Consider the following 15,774-nt stretch of genomic DNA (forward strand, 5'->3'; position numbering starts at 1 on the left):
GCCACTTTACTAAAAACTTAATGTAATGTGTTAAAAATAATTGGATATAATACCAAAGGGTTCATTCATTTTTACTTACCTTGATTAAATATCACATGTAGGTTTTGGAGAAAAAAATGGATATTAAGAGAACAGATGAACCAGGAACTTGCTATACCTTTTTGTTTGACAGAATAAAGGTTTACAGGAAGAAATAGACCATAGAATATAGAAAATTCTATGCCAATATTTTAATATAGTACTTTTTATTGAATGTACTGGAACCATCATGCATCAGTTTTTTGGTGCCAGATATTTTTCCCAGCCTACCTTCTTATAACATTAAGAGGCACAAGAAAGTAGCATATAATTGTATAATATTTTTCATGTAATCAGTAGTCACTGTTTGCACAAAATTCTTATTTAAGTTATAAGCTTAAAACGCCGGTCTGCATCTTGTTATTTTAAATCTTTTAGCAAAGCAAAGATTGCTTTGTTTTAAAAGTTAACTTGATCCTTTAGTAAAGTATTTGTAAAAACACAAAAGGACGTGTATGTTTTTGATTCATTTCTGAAATTAAAATCTGTGCCTAAAAGCTTGATGTCCTTCCTTCATGTTGAGGCGTGCTTATAAAAGTTTTGCTGAACTAGGTTCCATTTACACACTGATAGAATATTTTTTAAACTTGACACTGACCACCAAGTAAGTGGGGTGGGTGTAGCAACTGTGCCGCTTGATTCTTAATCCTTTCCAATCTTGTTATGAATGATTCTTTTTCTTGGTTCTTAGAAACTGGTGTAACGCCTCCAAGAGCACAAAGACATTAATGGTTTATTAAAACCATGTGGTTTGGAACAGGAGAAGCAAACTGGGTGTCCCGTGGTTTAAAAATAATAATAATTGCAGCGTCCCATATCTATTACTTCCTGTTCCTCCCAGATTTCTAGTAGTAGATTTCTCAAGATTTGGGGGTAGGGGGCAAGCAGTGCACTAAGGTGACGGGGTGTGTGCGATGCTTGGGGACAAAGCAGCATAACTTGCCATGCACCTAAAAGGCTGCTAGTACATCCCGGTCCCACTCCGTGCGCTGCGCACCGCTGCGGCTGACGGGGGTTGCTGTCTAAAAGCAGTAGCCAAGATGGATTCCTCCCAAACTACAGGGGGCGCTGCTCTTCTCACCGTCACTTCCGCTTCAAACCGGAAGCGATCTCCGAGGGCGAGAGAGACGACGTCCCATTCTGCTAACTACCGGTAGGCCTCTCGAGGCGTGAGGGGGGCGAGATGTCGCACCAGCCGCCGCCGTTCCCATCCTTCGCGAGGCCCCCTCAGCCCCACTACTTCCCGCCGACGGGGACTCCTCCACAGGGTGTTTTTGGCGGGCCGCCTCCGCCTCACCACCCTCAGTTTTCTCTTTCCCCGTTCCCGCCTTTTTCGGCGGGTGGCCGAGGCCTTCCTACCTCCGCTTACCCGCCGCCATTCCGGGCGCCGCTGCCCCCTCCTCCGTGGCAGCAGCAACAGCAGAAACCTCCGGAGCTGCCCTCGCCACAATGGAGGCCCGAGGCGCCGCCGTACATACCCGGGGAGAAGCCAAGGTTCCAGCCTCCGGAGCGGCCCTCGCCTCAATGGAGGCCCGAGGCGCCGCCGTTCGTGGCCGGGGAGAAGCCAAGGCTCCCGCTCGGGCATGACGCTGCTGCCTCAAGCGGCGGCCTGAGGCGAAGCGACGGCGGCGACGAGAGCGAGCAATGGCTAAGCCGTTTCTTGGCTTGCCGACGCACTGAAGACGCCGGCGCCGCCTCTCCCCCGAAGCCGAGCGGCTTGAAGCCCAGCCAGGCGGGCCTGTTGGCGGCGGAGGCGCTGCGGCTGGTGGCGCAGGTGGCGGCGCTGTGCGGGGCCTGGCGGCGGCGGGACGACCACGCCAAGGCCGAGGAGGTGGCCGAGGCTGAGGCCCGGCTGGCAGAACTGCGGGAGGTGGTGCGGCCCCTGCGGGTCGAGGCGGCGGCGGCCCCTGTGGAGGCTCCCTTGGCCCAGCTGCGCCGCCACGCGGAGAAGAGCCGCAAGAAGAGGCTGCGGCGCCAAGCGCGGAGGCAGGAGGCGCGGGCCGCTCGCGAGGAGGAGGCGGCCCGCGAGGCCGAGAGGGAGACGCGGATCGAGAGCTGGCGGGCCAGGCGCGCCCAGGAAGTCGAGGAGAGGCACCGGGTGAGTTGCGCTTTGAGGGGTGCCTAGGAATTCCCCACAGGGTAGTCGGTGTTTTGGGGTTTATTGGCTGCGATGGCCGTGCTGGCAGGGGCTGATGGGAGTTGTAGTCCAGCGGAGGCCGCCACGATCTCTGCCTTAGGCAAACCTCTCTTGTTCGCATCCACCCGCAGTGTTGAGATAGTACCCTACCTTACTGGGTTGTTGCAGGAAATAGTAAACTGAATTGTTTTGAACACTGAATGCTTTTTATTAACCCGCATTAATAATGCTAAATAATTATTTTATTAAAAAATATATATACTGCTAATTAAAAATAGCAGCATGGTTAACAGCAATTATAGATAAAGCCATTCAATAAAAGTCATCAGAAAAGGTTCAAATCAGCTACTGTGGAAATATATATTATTCACCGACTGAATAAGCCTGAAAGTTTTCAGCTGGTGTTTAAAGGGTGAAACAAGGTGCCTGCTGAATCTGTGCTCTAGAGAGAATATTGTTATTCTCTACACTGGTGTGCACGTGTCACAACTCAAACCCTCCCGGGGTCTTCTTTGTACACTGGGCAGTGAGCTGGAATCGCCAGTGAAACAAGGTGCCTGCTGAATCTACTCTCTAGAGAGAATATTGTTATTCTCTACACTGGTGTGCATGTGTCACAACTCAAACCCTCCCGGGGTCTTCTTTGTACACTGGGCAGTGAGCTGGAATCGCCAGTCCCAGTTGGCAAACAGCGTAAACACATCACAGTTTCAGCACTATCTCGTCACTGCTGGTTCACTCCATGTTTGTGCTTAGCATGGAGCAAGTGATTCAGGGGTGCCTGGGATTACCATCAACCCTGTATGGGATGCACAAAATGTACTGGTGGGCTACATGCTATTGACCCCTGATCTACACGTTTGCTCGAAATGTATTTTTAACAAAGACTGCTCTCCAGGTTGGATTACAGGTGGATTACAGTTCATTTTGATGAACAGTTGTGCTTTGTAGTTGAGACACAGAGTAAGGATTGTCAAGTCTCCTGAAACAGAGGGGTGGAGCTTGGGAGTTGAGGGTTAGTGCTGGTTATATCAGGGGATGGAGGTTTCTAGGACAGGAGCACAGAGCAGCCCCTAGTGAATCACAGGGTAGAGTCTAGTAGGTAAGAAGTGAAGCTTGCTGAACAATAAAATGGATCTAAGGGGGGAACTGGAGCCAGTCAGTACCATTTACATATTATTGTACAGTATAGCATTCTTGGTGCACACATGTGTACTTGTTTTTGCATTCATTCAAACAGTTACAGTGATGGGTGCTGAAGACAATAGGCTACTCCCTTTTCTTGGCCTTTCACAATGAGTTTCTTATCCTTTCCCTACAAACCCCAAGAAAACATGTGGGACCCTGAAACTTGGGGACAAAACCAGAGGCATAGCAAGTAGGTGTCTCGTGAAGGTTGGCTAATCATTGTTGGTAACTGTTTTTGAGTCTAGTAGATATAAGTAGTTTCATGACAATCTCAGTCTGTAGGCAGTATCCTGTTCTAGAAAAGAAACTTACGAGTGCTGCTACAGCTTGCAGCAAATTGACCCCTAACTAATATGTATGTTACTGCAGGTGAGAATGCAAACTCAAGGAGGGTGGATCTGTTGACAGCTGTCTGCCGTGAGCTGTGTTTACCCCCTAGGAGTTACTGAGACAAAATGTGATGAGGGGCAGGGGCTCTTCCCTTATTGTCCTATTTGTGGGCTTTGAAGGATCTGGCTAGCCAGTGAACACAGGGTGTTGGACTAGATGAGCCTACCTAGGTCTGCCATTGGTCTCTTACATTCTTACACGTGTTCTTAATTCCTTTATTCATATTTTTGCCCATATAGGAACAAGAACTTAAAGCTGCTGCAGACAGTGTGTTATCTGAAGTAAGGAAAAAACAAGCAGACACGAAGCGTATGGCAGAAATCCTGCGTGGCTTAGAAAAGCTTAGGAAACTAAGAAAAGAAGCAGCAGCAAGGAAAGGTAAACATGACTCAGAATTGCATGTGCTTTTTATACTCCTTCTTGCATATATGCTGAAAAATAGCTGGAAAGCTGTTTGTGTAATGGCTCCAACATTTCAGTCAGACTTGTATTGCTTAGGTATTGTTTATAAAATATGGTTCAATATATAAATTGGGTCCTTGAAGACTTGTATTGTTAAAACAAATATTTGGTTAAAAGCATAGCATCCTGCCCCGGATGAAGTGCACTCAAAGCACCTGTAAGGCACTGAAACCATTAGAACTTCTGAAGCATATATGTTTTTTGCAAATATTTGTTATAAATACCCAGCATAAGGGATGCCTCTTCTACTGTATGCTAGTGTCAAGATACCTTGTTATTACCCAGCATTGAAAAAATGTAGCTGGACTAATTCTTCAACTGGTATGAAGAGCTGTAAAAGGTAAAGAGACCCCTGACCATTAGGTCCAGTCACGGATGACTCAGGGGTTGCAGCGTTCATCTCACTTTACTGGCCAGGGGGGCGTACAGCTTCCAGGTCATGTGGCCACCACGACTAAGCCACTTCTGGCGAACCAAAGTAGCACACGGAAACACCGTTTACCTTCCCGCCGGAGCAATACCTATCTACTTGCACTTTGACATGCTTTCGAACTGCTAGGTGGGCAGGACTTGGGACCGAACAACGGGAGCTCCCCCCGTCGCAGGGATTCGAACCGCCGACCTTCTGATCAGCAAGCTCTAGGCTCTGTGGTTTAGACCACAGCGCCACCTGCGTCCCTATGAAGAGCTGTAGAATATGGCAAGAATAAAAAAGTTAACAAGCTATTTGAAAACTTCAAGAGATCCAAGGCCATAGACTCATTTAAGACAACTTTGTAAGACTATTTCCTTCATTGACAATGAAGAAGTTGAGGCACAAGTGCCAGATCAATATGCCCACTTGTGGAAATCACAGACGGTCTACTTAGGTAGCAGTGAAGAAACCGGTTAATAAACACAAGTTTCCAGTTTTTATTCAACATAGGTTTTCCTTTTACTGCACAATATACGCATTTGCTGGTTTTTTGTTTTTTTAAATCAAACACAGGTGCTTCTAAAGGTTTGTTTTTTATGTTCCATGTTGTTATGTTAAGTGTTCATACCCACCATATTTCAGTGGAGTAAGCTGCTGCACCTGGTTCCTCCTCTGTCCTTGAACAGTTAAAAAACATGCAATTGGGGAGATGAGGGAGAGAGAGAGAAATAATACGCACTGAAGCAACTGACCACCCTGTTAAAAGCAAGTGAGAGAGGGTGTGTGAGGATGCCACTTCAGAGCAAGATTACTCACCGGTGGAGATGCTTCGATTCTCTTGTTTACATGCATTTAATTGTTCTGGATCAGAATGTGGAGGGAAAGTCAAGTAATTAATCTGGTGTGGGTTGTGGTTTCTGTTCTGGTTTTTTGCTGCAGGTGTTTGTCCACCCCCAGATGCAGATGAAGCCTTCGAAAATGAAGTCCAGAGCTTAAGAGCATTAATAAAAACACGCACTGAACTCTATGAAGCTGAAGAACGAGCTCTGCGGGTTATGCTGGAAGGAGAACAGGAGGAGGAAAGGAAAAGAGAAATGGAAAAGAAGCTGAAGCGAGAAAAGGAGAAACTTCTGCAGCAGAAGCGGGAAATGGATTCAAAACTGTTTGGGGATCCAGGTAACCTGCAGCGTATTGTTGTCAGTGTAGTGTTTAGTTAAAGTTATACTTGTCTCACTGGTGAAATGTTTTGCACCAACAGATCATTGTTGTGCAAGAGAATACATAAGCAGTTTGCTAGCAAATGGAGCACAAAAAAATTGTGCAGTCTGTTACACAGTGTGTTTCTGCTAGTGAAACTGTTGTGTTGGATTCCTCTGTTGTGTAACATTAAAACTCACCCATCCTCTCACAGTAGCTGACAGAAAATGTTGGATACAGTCCCAAGTGTCTTTGCTTGTTTTACAATGCAGACTTATTCTCCAATTATCAACCCATGCCAGAGATAGTTTATGTTTAAATCTTAATTATTTTATTTCATAAAATTTATACACTTCTTGATTGTAGAAATTCTCAAAAGTGGTTTACAAAAAGGTACAACGATAAAATCGAGAAAAATTCACAACCATATTTTAAAAGTTAAAATACTAAAACAGATTAAAATTACTTCAAGCAGCTGGGTAGATTTGTCTAAACAAAAATGTTTTGAGCAGGCACCAAAAATAGTACATTGAAGACACCTGCTTGATCTCAATAGGCAATATTTGAATTGCAAAGAGTCATAGAATAAAATGATGGGCGCTACTTCCTGATTTTTAATATATTTATGCAATCCCCATGTTTTTATCAACATGTCCAGTCAGGATTCTATGTAACAGTATTTTAACACTCAGTTTTAGTATCTTCAGTAGCAAATAATATAAGGCTTACATTCTTGGAATATGCTTCTGTGTCTGGTAGTTTTTCATGGTACTTGTTTTTCTTAATTATTATCTTGTTTTACAGAAGAATTTCCCCTTGCCCGCCTTTTGGAGCCCTTCACACAGTATTATTTGCAGGCTGAGTATTCTGTGCCATCCCTTATCCAGATCAGGTAAGTTTAAGCAGCGTTGTAGTAAAAGTAAAGCTGTAACAATTTTGCCAAATCTTGAAACTTAGCTGCTTTTTTACTTTGTGATGTAGTATTAATTCCTATTGGATATTTGTTGTAGCAAATATCACCTTGCAGCTGTTCAACTTGCAGCCAGTTGTAGTCAGCAAAAATGTTGTTGCTGCTAAAACTTCCCCCTAGACCCAGACGGTGGCATCACCAAGAATAAGAGACTGCTTTACTGGTTCTCCCAAGAGCCATGCTTTTACTTCCCTACAAGTTATGGGATGCCATGTACCCCTATGAGATACTTGGAGATACTGTAGTAGTGGACAGTGCAAAACATGTCTCTAATGCTGTCCACTGACAAGGATCCGTTGGGTGGCCACAGTGCTTTGCACTCATCTCTCCAACTCCAATTCACAACAACACTTAAGTTGTGAAATTAATGGTAGGAAATTAAGGTTTCAGAAGGATTGAACACAGTACTCAATATGTTGCATAACTAACTTTATTATGTTTAAGGCATGAATGGGATCGATACCTGGTGCCTACAGATCATCCTGAAGGAAACTTTATCCCACCAGGATGGGTCATTCCCTGTCAACCTTCTAGTGACATCTGGGCTACAGCTGTTGGATGATGTGTTCAGAGTCTAAAACAATAGCAACACAAGTGATAAAGTGTACTTCATTAATTCCTTTGGACATGGAAAAACTCTGGATCTTTTTCTTATAAAGCAGGGGCACAGAATACATAAGATGCATATGCAACAGCTGATTCAGAAGACAAATACTGCCCCCCCCCAAAAAAATGTTGTATTCCGGAAATGTGAATCTCTGCTTAGTTACACTGGCAGAGATTTGCTTCAGATCTTGTTTTTTAAAACACTGTTTGGAGGAATTTAATTACAACAACATTACACATTATCTGCTCCTGCAAACTTTAAAAGCAGGACATTTTTCCTTAGAATTTTAAAATGTATTATTTCTGGACAACGGCATCTATAGCAGGGAAATTAATTTGTCATGGGCATGTGTAGCAGCAAAACCTAACTTGAGAACTTGTGTCATTAACTGCATCCTGCTGAGGCGAAATACAATCCCAAGGCCATATAACTTAATGCAGCTGCTAAATATTGTTGCATGTGTTTTTAATGTTCTGATATTTCATGGGAAATCAGGTAATAATCCTGAAGCAACATCAAAGACTGTCATTGAACTCTTTAGAGCCATATCCGGGTTCTCAAGTTTCAGCTGTTTTTTGAACTCTCATTTTAAAAATTGCCTCCCTGTTTATCTTGGTCTTATGTGCTGTTCCTTAAGTGAATTAACAGATGTGGTCAATTATCGCCTCCTTCCAAGTTTGGTGTAGTGGTTTTAAAAGCTAAAACACTAAGATGAAGCAATGTGGAGAGAATTAATAGCATCATTGCTTCTTTTTTTGGTGCAACTTGCACCTTAAATTTGTTAAAATGTGCATATATGATGTACATACTCAGAAAAGCATTTTTTTTCTATCATCCCTTAAAGTAAGAACACTAGAGAAGCAATACAAGTTAGGGTATTTGTGTTAATTTAATAGAATGTCAAATATTGGTTTGGTGCATAAACAATTTCTGTGTTGGCATGCTCCCTCCTTCCCTTCCATTCTCTACTTTTAATAAGTGGCTTTCATTGAAACAAAAATGGGCAACTGATGACTTGCATGAGCCTATCAAACCAGGATTTTGTAGTTTGGGGTTGGAAGGAAAGTGAAAAGCACAATTTGGATTAACAACAAACTGGTTTCTATGAAAGCAGAAGTTGCTCGCTCATTTACGTGGAGTATGGGAGCACAAAGTTCATTCATGTGGTGACAAACCCTCATTTAGCATTGCATGTGAACCAAAAAACCTGAACATCTAATGTTGACAAACCTTGTAAACTAAACTTCATTAGCATAGTAACATAGTCTCCATGGCCCCTGTTATTTGAAGTTGAAGAACATTGTGGGACTATCATTGACAAAAAGAAAGTGCTGTTGACACAGTATAACTCTGATGATATATTGATAGGCTACCATATACTGTATCAATTGAATCTTTAGTTCAGGGGAAAGAAAACAGCCTTTCCCAAACATTTCAGTGTAACTTGATCTCTGATACTAAAATTAGCAGCTTGTTACAAAAATATCTACCAAAATGTTACATAAAATATGAGGGAGTTTTTTCTTTTTTCTTTTGTGCTTTGAAACAAAGTTGCATAAGTGTGTGTATGTGATGAGGGGAGAGAAAACCCTAATGCAATGTGAAACATTGTCAAGAATTCTTTGTTGTACAAAGTAATAAAAACTCAGTTGAATTTTATTTGTACTTTTTAAAAAAATAAAGAACATTTCACACTCTTTCTGGCTGTCATTTTTAAATAAATGGTTTTCTTCCCAACTTAAAAGGTCAATGCAAGCTTTGGTAATGGACAGTGTCAGGCAACAGTGGCTGGTGTAGGAAGACTGACTACTATTACTATTTACAAGTAGGTAGCTGTGTTGGTCTGCCGTAGTCGAAACAAAATAAAAAAAAATCCTTCCAGTAGCACCTTAGAGACCAACTAAGTTTGTCATTGGTATGAGCTTTTGTGTGCATGCAAACGAAAGCTCATACTATTACTATTTTCATTTTTGAATTGCTTCGCAAAGCAACTTGCAGTATAATGTCATATATAGATCTATATATAAACATTTACAGTTACAACAATTGCTTATATAGAGTTTTTTTTTAAAAAAAAAGAGTTTGAAACAAGAACATGCATAAAATCAGTTCAGATCCAGAACAGATACCAACCAGGATAAAGAATTTAGAAGCCATGTTGAAAGAGAACTTCTTTATCAAGTGCCAAGAGACAAGGTGCCTGTCTTGATATGCAGTGGTAGGGAATTCCAAAGAATAGGTGCCACCACGCTTAAGGCCTAATTCCAACATCATACAGAATGGACCTCCTGTCTTGCAGAACACTGACTGGTTGGCTATGTAGTGGCTGAGATGGTCTTTCATGTATCCTGGTCCCAAGCAATATGTGTTTTTTTACACCAATTCCAGCACCTTGAACGTAGCCCAATAACTACTAGGAAATATCATTTTGCTAAAGATAAAAACTCACCCTTTTATTAACATTATCTCTGCCTTATTTTTTTATTTTATTTAGCATACGGAGTAACATGGATTTGTTTTCTAAGCAACTCCATTGAATTAGCATCTTGAGACTAGTAAGACCTCAAACCGATTCATAAAAATTAGCACTGCTTTCGCACGAATGGCTAGGCTTCTTACTCTTTTGGAAGGCTTGATTATGCAAGCTAACCCCTTAAGCTGTTCTAATCAGTAGCTTTAGAAAAGGGAGCCGGGCATTCACCTGACCTCCTTTTTGTAGGCACTTAAGTATCCAAGTATGGGACAGAGAGCTGACAAGGTGCCTCTATCCTGCATCACAAGCAGCTAGTTGGTTTCTTCTTAAGGTAAGCTTAACTTTGCAAAGGAAAGGCAGACACTGAATGGTATGACATGGAAAGATATCCCTCAAGATGTAGAAAAATGATTTTGAGGCTGGCAGTTATTGCATTAATTGTAAAATGTCAAAGTCCTGTGCAATGAAGTATGGCCTTACTTGTAGGTATGATTTGCTTCTCCACAACTGCTTGCTCATACCTCACTATGAGATACAACATGTTTTAATTGGTGAAAAGCTTTTTGCTACACCTGCCTGATAAATTTCTGTGGCCTAGTATTTATTCTCCCTATAAATTCTTTGATATTTTTTACCATTTTGTTATCTGTTGTTATAGTCTTGCAAGACAGTGCTGGAGCACATGTTAACTTCTTTTGCCTGGTGGATTTTGACGAAAACTAGTGATCCCTAGTTGCAAGTTTCTCAGTCCTCATCCCCAGATCATGGTGGTGTTTTTATAACGCTGTCATAATGTTTAGTTCTCAATTTAAATTAGCACAGAAAGGAGGATGCCTTGTTGAGTCTCTACCTAATAGTTTCCACTTGTTTAATGCCAACTTGCTCTATTCTAGTACCCTCTAGGCAGTGCTTTTCTTAAAAAAAATGTTTAGGGGTACTCTCATTTTGACTCAAGAAAATCACCATTTTATAGTTCAAATTGAGAAAAATAAATACAGTAAATGGACAAAAGTACAAAGATTCACAAAATGTTTTTGGGGGATGTCCCCCTGCTTCCACCCAGAAAAAAACACTGCCTCTAGGTATCTTACAGGGTGGTTGCCAGTTTATGGATTAAACAAAATGCCACTTGTTTGTTTCTAAAAGGGGCATCATGCCTAAGAGTTGTATCCAGCGCTATCATTCTGCTTGCATAACAAACTTCCACTTGCACAATGGAACTCTCCCCCCCCTTCTCCCTTATGATCCTCCATTCACTAGAGGAGGATAAGGGGAAATCCTGTTGTGTGAGCAGAACTCCATATGCACAACATTGGATACAAGCCTAATTATATTTTCTCCCTCAATCATTTGCATTCATATGATTTGTAGTGCCTCTGGGCATATGGGAACCTGGTTTGGGCTATATTCCAATTCCTGGAATTGCTACAGGTACAGTTGTAAGATCAACAACTACATGGCAATGGAAATTGGAAACAGAATAGTATTGTTGCGCACTACAGTCTCCCAAGCCGTGAGAGACTCCAAGGGTTCCTGTGCTTATTCAGGGACTGGTGTCTTTAGGATTGTTTTGTTGTTTAGTCGTGTCCGACTCTTCGTGACCCCATGGACCAGAGCACGCCAGGCACTCCTGTCTTCCACTGCCTCCCGCAGTTTGGTCAGACTCATGTTGGTGGCTTCGAGAACACTATCCAACCATCTCATCCTCTGTCGCCCCTTCTCCTTGTGCCCTCAATCTTTCCCAACATCAGGGTCTTTTTCCAGGGAGTCTTCTCTTTTCATGAGGTGGCCAAAGTATTGGCGCCTCAGCTTCAGGATCTGTCCTTCCAATGAGCACTCAGGGCTGATTTCCTTCAGAATTGATAGGTTTGATCTTCTTGCAGTCCATTGGACTCTCAAGAGTCTCCTCCAGCACCATAATTCAAAAGCATCAATTCTTCGGCGATCAGCCTTCTTCATGGTCCAGCTCTCACTTCCATACATCACTACTGGGAAAACCATAGCTTTAGCTATACGGACCTTTGTCGGCAAGGTGATGTCTCTGCTTTTTAAGATGCTGTCTAGGTTTGTCATTGCTTTTCTCCCAAGAAGCAGGCGTCTTTTAATTTCGTGACTGCTGTCACCATCTGCAGTGATCATGGAACCCAAGAAAGTAAAATCTCTCACCGCCTCCATTTCTTCCCCTTCTGTTTGCCAGGAGGTGATGGGACCAGTGGCCATGATCTTAGTTTTTTTGATGTTGAGCTTCAGACCATATTTTGCGCTCTCCTCTTTCACCCTCATTAAAAGGTTTTTTAATTCCTTCCTCACTTTCTGCCATCAAGGTTGTGTCATCTGCATATCTGAGGTTGTTGATATTTCTTCCGGCAATCTTAATTCCAGCTTGGGAAGTCCAGCCTTTCGCATGATGAATTCTGCATATAAGTTAAATAAGCAGGGAGACAATATACAGCCTTGTCATACTCCTTTCCCAATTTTGAACTAATCAGTTATTCCATGTCCAGTTCTTACTGTAGCTTCTTGTCCTACATAGAGATTTCTCAGGAGACAGATGAGATGATCAGGCACTCCCATTTCTTTAAGAACTTGCCATAGTTTGCTGTGGTCGACACAGTTGAATGCTTTTGCGTGGTCAATGAAGCAGAAGTAGATGTTTTTCTGGAACTCTAGCTTTCTCCATAATCCAGCGCATGTTTGCAATTTGGTCTCTGGTTCCTCTGCCTCTTCAAAATCCAGCTTGCAGTTCTGGGAGTTCTCAGTCCACAGACTGCTTAAGCCTGCCTTGTAGAATTTTAAGCATAACCTTGCTAGCATGTGAAATGAGTGCAATTGTGCGGTAGTTGGAGCATTCTTTGGCACTGCCCTTCTTTGGGATTGGGATGTAGACTGATATCTCCAATCCTCTGGCCACTGCTGAGTTTTCGAAACTTGCTGGCATATTGAATGTAGCACCTTAACAGCATCATCTTTTAGGATTTTAAATAGTTCTGCTGGAATATCATCACTTCCACTGGCCTTGTTATTAGCAGTGCTTTCTAAGGCCCATTTGACTTCAATCTCCAGGATGTCAGGCTCAAGGTCAGCAACCACACTACCTGGGGTATGAAACCTCCATATAATTCCTCTGTGTATTTAGGATATATGGCTTTATTTACAGATATATACAGCCTGAGCACAGGACAGAGTGGGTCGCAATATGAATGCCCCAACAGATCTTTCTTCCCCATTAGGTTTCTAGGGGAACCCCAAGTCCGGCACAGAGTCAGACGTATCTTTGTGTCTCCAGCTTCCAGCATCAGCCAATAAACTCAAAAAGCTCTCTCATACACAACCTCCCCTTGGCCTATAGATCACCTTGGATGAGGTGGCATCCAGCCAGGTGGGGTAGGGATAGACCCCCACTGGGCTGTCTTTATAGCAACTTCTTTAGACATGTAACTAGTGGAACTTAACTAGCTAGCCAAAGCCAGAAGCACTGGTTTGACAGGTTTCACCTTATGGTATCTACCCCACATACACAAGATCTGAAGTTTGGAAAGAATTCAGGGTCTCATCCAGACTGACCCCCCCTCAAACCATAACAGTATGTTATACTGGGGCCCTGTGATTAGACCAGGACCACCTGCTCCTATATCAAGGATGAAGACAGATGAAGTCCGGTGAAATTTCAGCTACAAAACTTCCCCTTTCACAATGGCTATTCTTAATGCACGGGAGCAGTGATGCACTGCTAGCTAGTTTGTGTATCTTATGAAAGCATAGAAAATGGGTGACCTAAGTCTCTAATTTGCTATTATTTCTTCTAATTACCATTCCAACTATCTGATCCAGAACCATAATCTCCAGTGCCAGCTCATGTGAAATAATGATATAATTAAGCTACCTAAATGATTAAAACATGTAGCTAAAACTAGGAATAAGTCACAGAGCCAGCAGAGGAAATCAGAATGATAAAATCATTCTCGTCACTGATCGCATTTACAACTTGCTTCTCCCCGCCCCCACCCACCCACCTCCGCCTGTGACATTTATGTACGTTGTGGCTTATGTGAAAAACGTCATTCGCATTATCTCAGCAGATGGTCTGAGCCCTGGGTTGGCTTCCAGATATGCTGCATGTGGAATGTATTAGCAAAAAGACATGTGCAGCATGGCAGAGCTAGGAAGCGCCCATCTGGCTTCTCCACTCCAGCACCAGGAGACACAGACTTTGCATTAGCCACCTAGCAAGAAATCCTGTTGAGATTAGAAACACTAAATTATATCTGAGTGGCATTTTAAAAAGAAAAGTAGTCCATAGAGGAGCTTCACTTATTTGAAGGAGCGCATAGAACTCAGGAGGAGGCAAAGTGGATTGCTAACCAATCTTTGCCAGGATTGGTTAACTTAAGAAGCAGAAGATGCAAAGTGGGTAAAATAACATTTTTTATTGGGTGTACACAGGCTTCTAAATTCCATAGGTTGTTGATCAGAAGTTGCTGACACTGGCTGGTGAGGAGTTCTGCAAACTCCAAGCTTCCTGCTGCCTACGTGAAGCCAATCCTATAAAGCAGGAGAGGAGTTTGTGCATTTTATGCTGCCATTCAATCTTGAGCTTTTCTTCGTGAGAGGTGGACATAGTGCAGTTTTCAAAATGTGTCCCAGAGAGGAAGAAGGAGCATCTGAAGGTGCAGATCCTGGCTTTCAAAAGGCACCAATCCTTTTAAAGTGTGTTGAGATGGTGAAGATCTTGAGCAGCGGTAGGCAACCTAAGGCCCGTGGGCCAGATGCAGCCCAATTGCCTTCTCAATCCGGCCCACGGGCAGTCCAGGAATCAGCATGTTTTTACATGAGCAGAATGTGTCCTTTTATTTAAAATGCATCTCTGGGGCGTGCCTGGTGTTTTTACATGAGTAGCATGTGTGCTTTTATTTAAAATGCATCTCTGGGTTATTTGTGGGGCATAGGAATTCGTTCATTATTTTTTTTTTCAAAATATAGTCCGGCCCCCCACATGGTCTGAGGGATGGTAGACCGGCCCATGGCTGGAAAAGGTTGCTGACCCCTGATCTTGAGAGTGGGAGGCTGCCAGCTCCTGCCACCCCACCCCGCCCCACAGAGTATATCTTATCTGACTTAACACAGCACTCAATGGGAAAAAGTTCCCAACTTCTGCCATAAAGGCTTTTGATATGAAAAAGCAATAATCTTGCCCACTCTACTTTCTTTTACCTTGGGACCACCCACACAAACCACCATTTATTAAAGTAAGACGTTGGTTTTGCAAAGGGAAGGACATAACATTTTAGATAAATAAGAAAGCGAGTTAAATAGGAAGAAACTGGCCTCACCTGTAGCTGGGCTATGCTGCTTCAAACTGCAGGTGAACACTCATAATGAAATGCTCTATACCGAAATGTGTTCCTTCCATGTAGAAAAGTAGCCTGTTAGGTAAAAGGGTAGTCCCCGCGGAGGACCTTAAGGTCCACAAATAACAACATTTTGGAGATCCCGAGCATAGCTGCCAAGTTATCCCTTTTTTACAGGGATTTTCCCTTATGCTGAATAGGCTTCCTCGCGAGAAAAGCGAAAACTTGGCAGCTATGATCCCGAGCCATAAGGTGGCTAGATTGGCCTCAACTAGGGCCAGGGCCTTTTCAATATTGGCCCCGACTTGGTGGAACGCTCTCTCACAGGAGACCAGGGCCCTGCGGGATTTGACATCTTTCCGCAGGGCCGGCAAGACAGAGCTGTTCTGCCTGGCCTTTAGGTTTTGATTTGGGCCATTTTAAAATGAGGCTGCATTTTAAAACAATTTTTAAATCTAAATTGTACTTTAATCTGCATTTTAATCAATTGTTTTTCTTTCTTTTACGTG

General features: G+C 42.9%; 1 protein-coding gene across 2 annotated transcripts; it reads left to right on the forward strand.

The window, feature by feature from the left end:
* Window positions 1-1,113: 1,113 nt before the first annotated feature.
* Window positions 1,114-9,143, forward strand: PDCD7 (programmed cell death 7). Of its 2 annotated transcripts, none has more exons than XM_060282589.1 (5): window positions 1,114-2,176; window positions 4,033-4,171; window positions 5,610-5,846; window positions 6,675-6,759; window positions 7,282-9,143. In XM_060282589.1, exons 1-5 carry the CDS (start codon window positions 1,262-1,264, stop codon window positions 7,397-7,399), a joined length of 1,494 nt encoding a protein of 497 aa, XP_060138572.1. In that variant the 5' UTR covers window positions 1,114-1,261; the 3' UTR covers window positions 7,400-9,143. The 2 variants fall into 2 exon arrangements, with proteins under 2 accessions (XP_060138572.1, XP_034987597.2); XM_035131706.2 differs by having other exon boundaries at window positions 1,132-2,176; window positions 6,672-6,759.
* The last annotated feature ends 6,631 nt before the right edge of the window (window positions 9,144-15,774 follow it).

This window comes from Zootoca vivipara, chromosome 14 (genome assembly GCF_963506605.1).
Source record: "Zootoca vivipara chromosome 14, rZooViv1.1, whole genome shotgun sequence".
NCBI classification, from domain to species: Eukaryota; Metazoa; Chordata; class Lepidosauria; order Squamata; family Lacertidae; genus Zootoca; species Zootoca vivipara.

What these genes read in the sequence shown, in the direction of transcription:
- PDCD7 (XM_035131706.2), top strand. Translation starts at nt 1,262, where the DNA reads ATGTCGCACCAGCCGCCGCCGTTCCCATCCTTCGCGAGGCCCCCTCAG. An exon ending in AAGTCGAGGAGAGGCACCGG is followed by an intron (nt 2,177 to 4,032) that starts GTGAGTTGCGCT and finishes TTGCCCATATAG; the next exon opens with GAACAAGAACTTAAAGCTGC. An exon ending in CCATCCCTTATCCAGATCAG is followed by an intron (nt 6,760 to 7,281) that starts GTAAGTTTAAGC and finishes ATTATGTTTAAG; the next exon opens with GCATGAATGGGATCGATACC.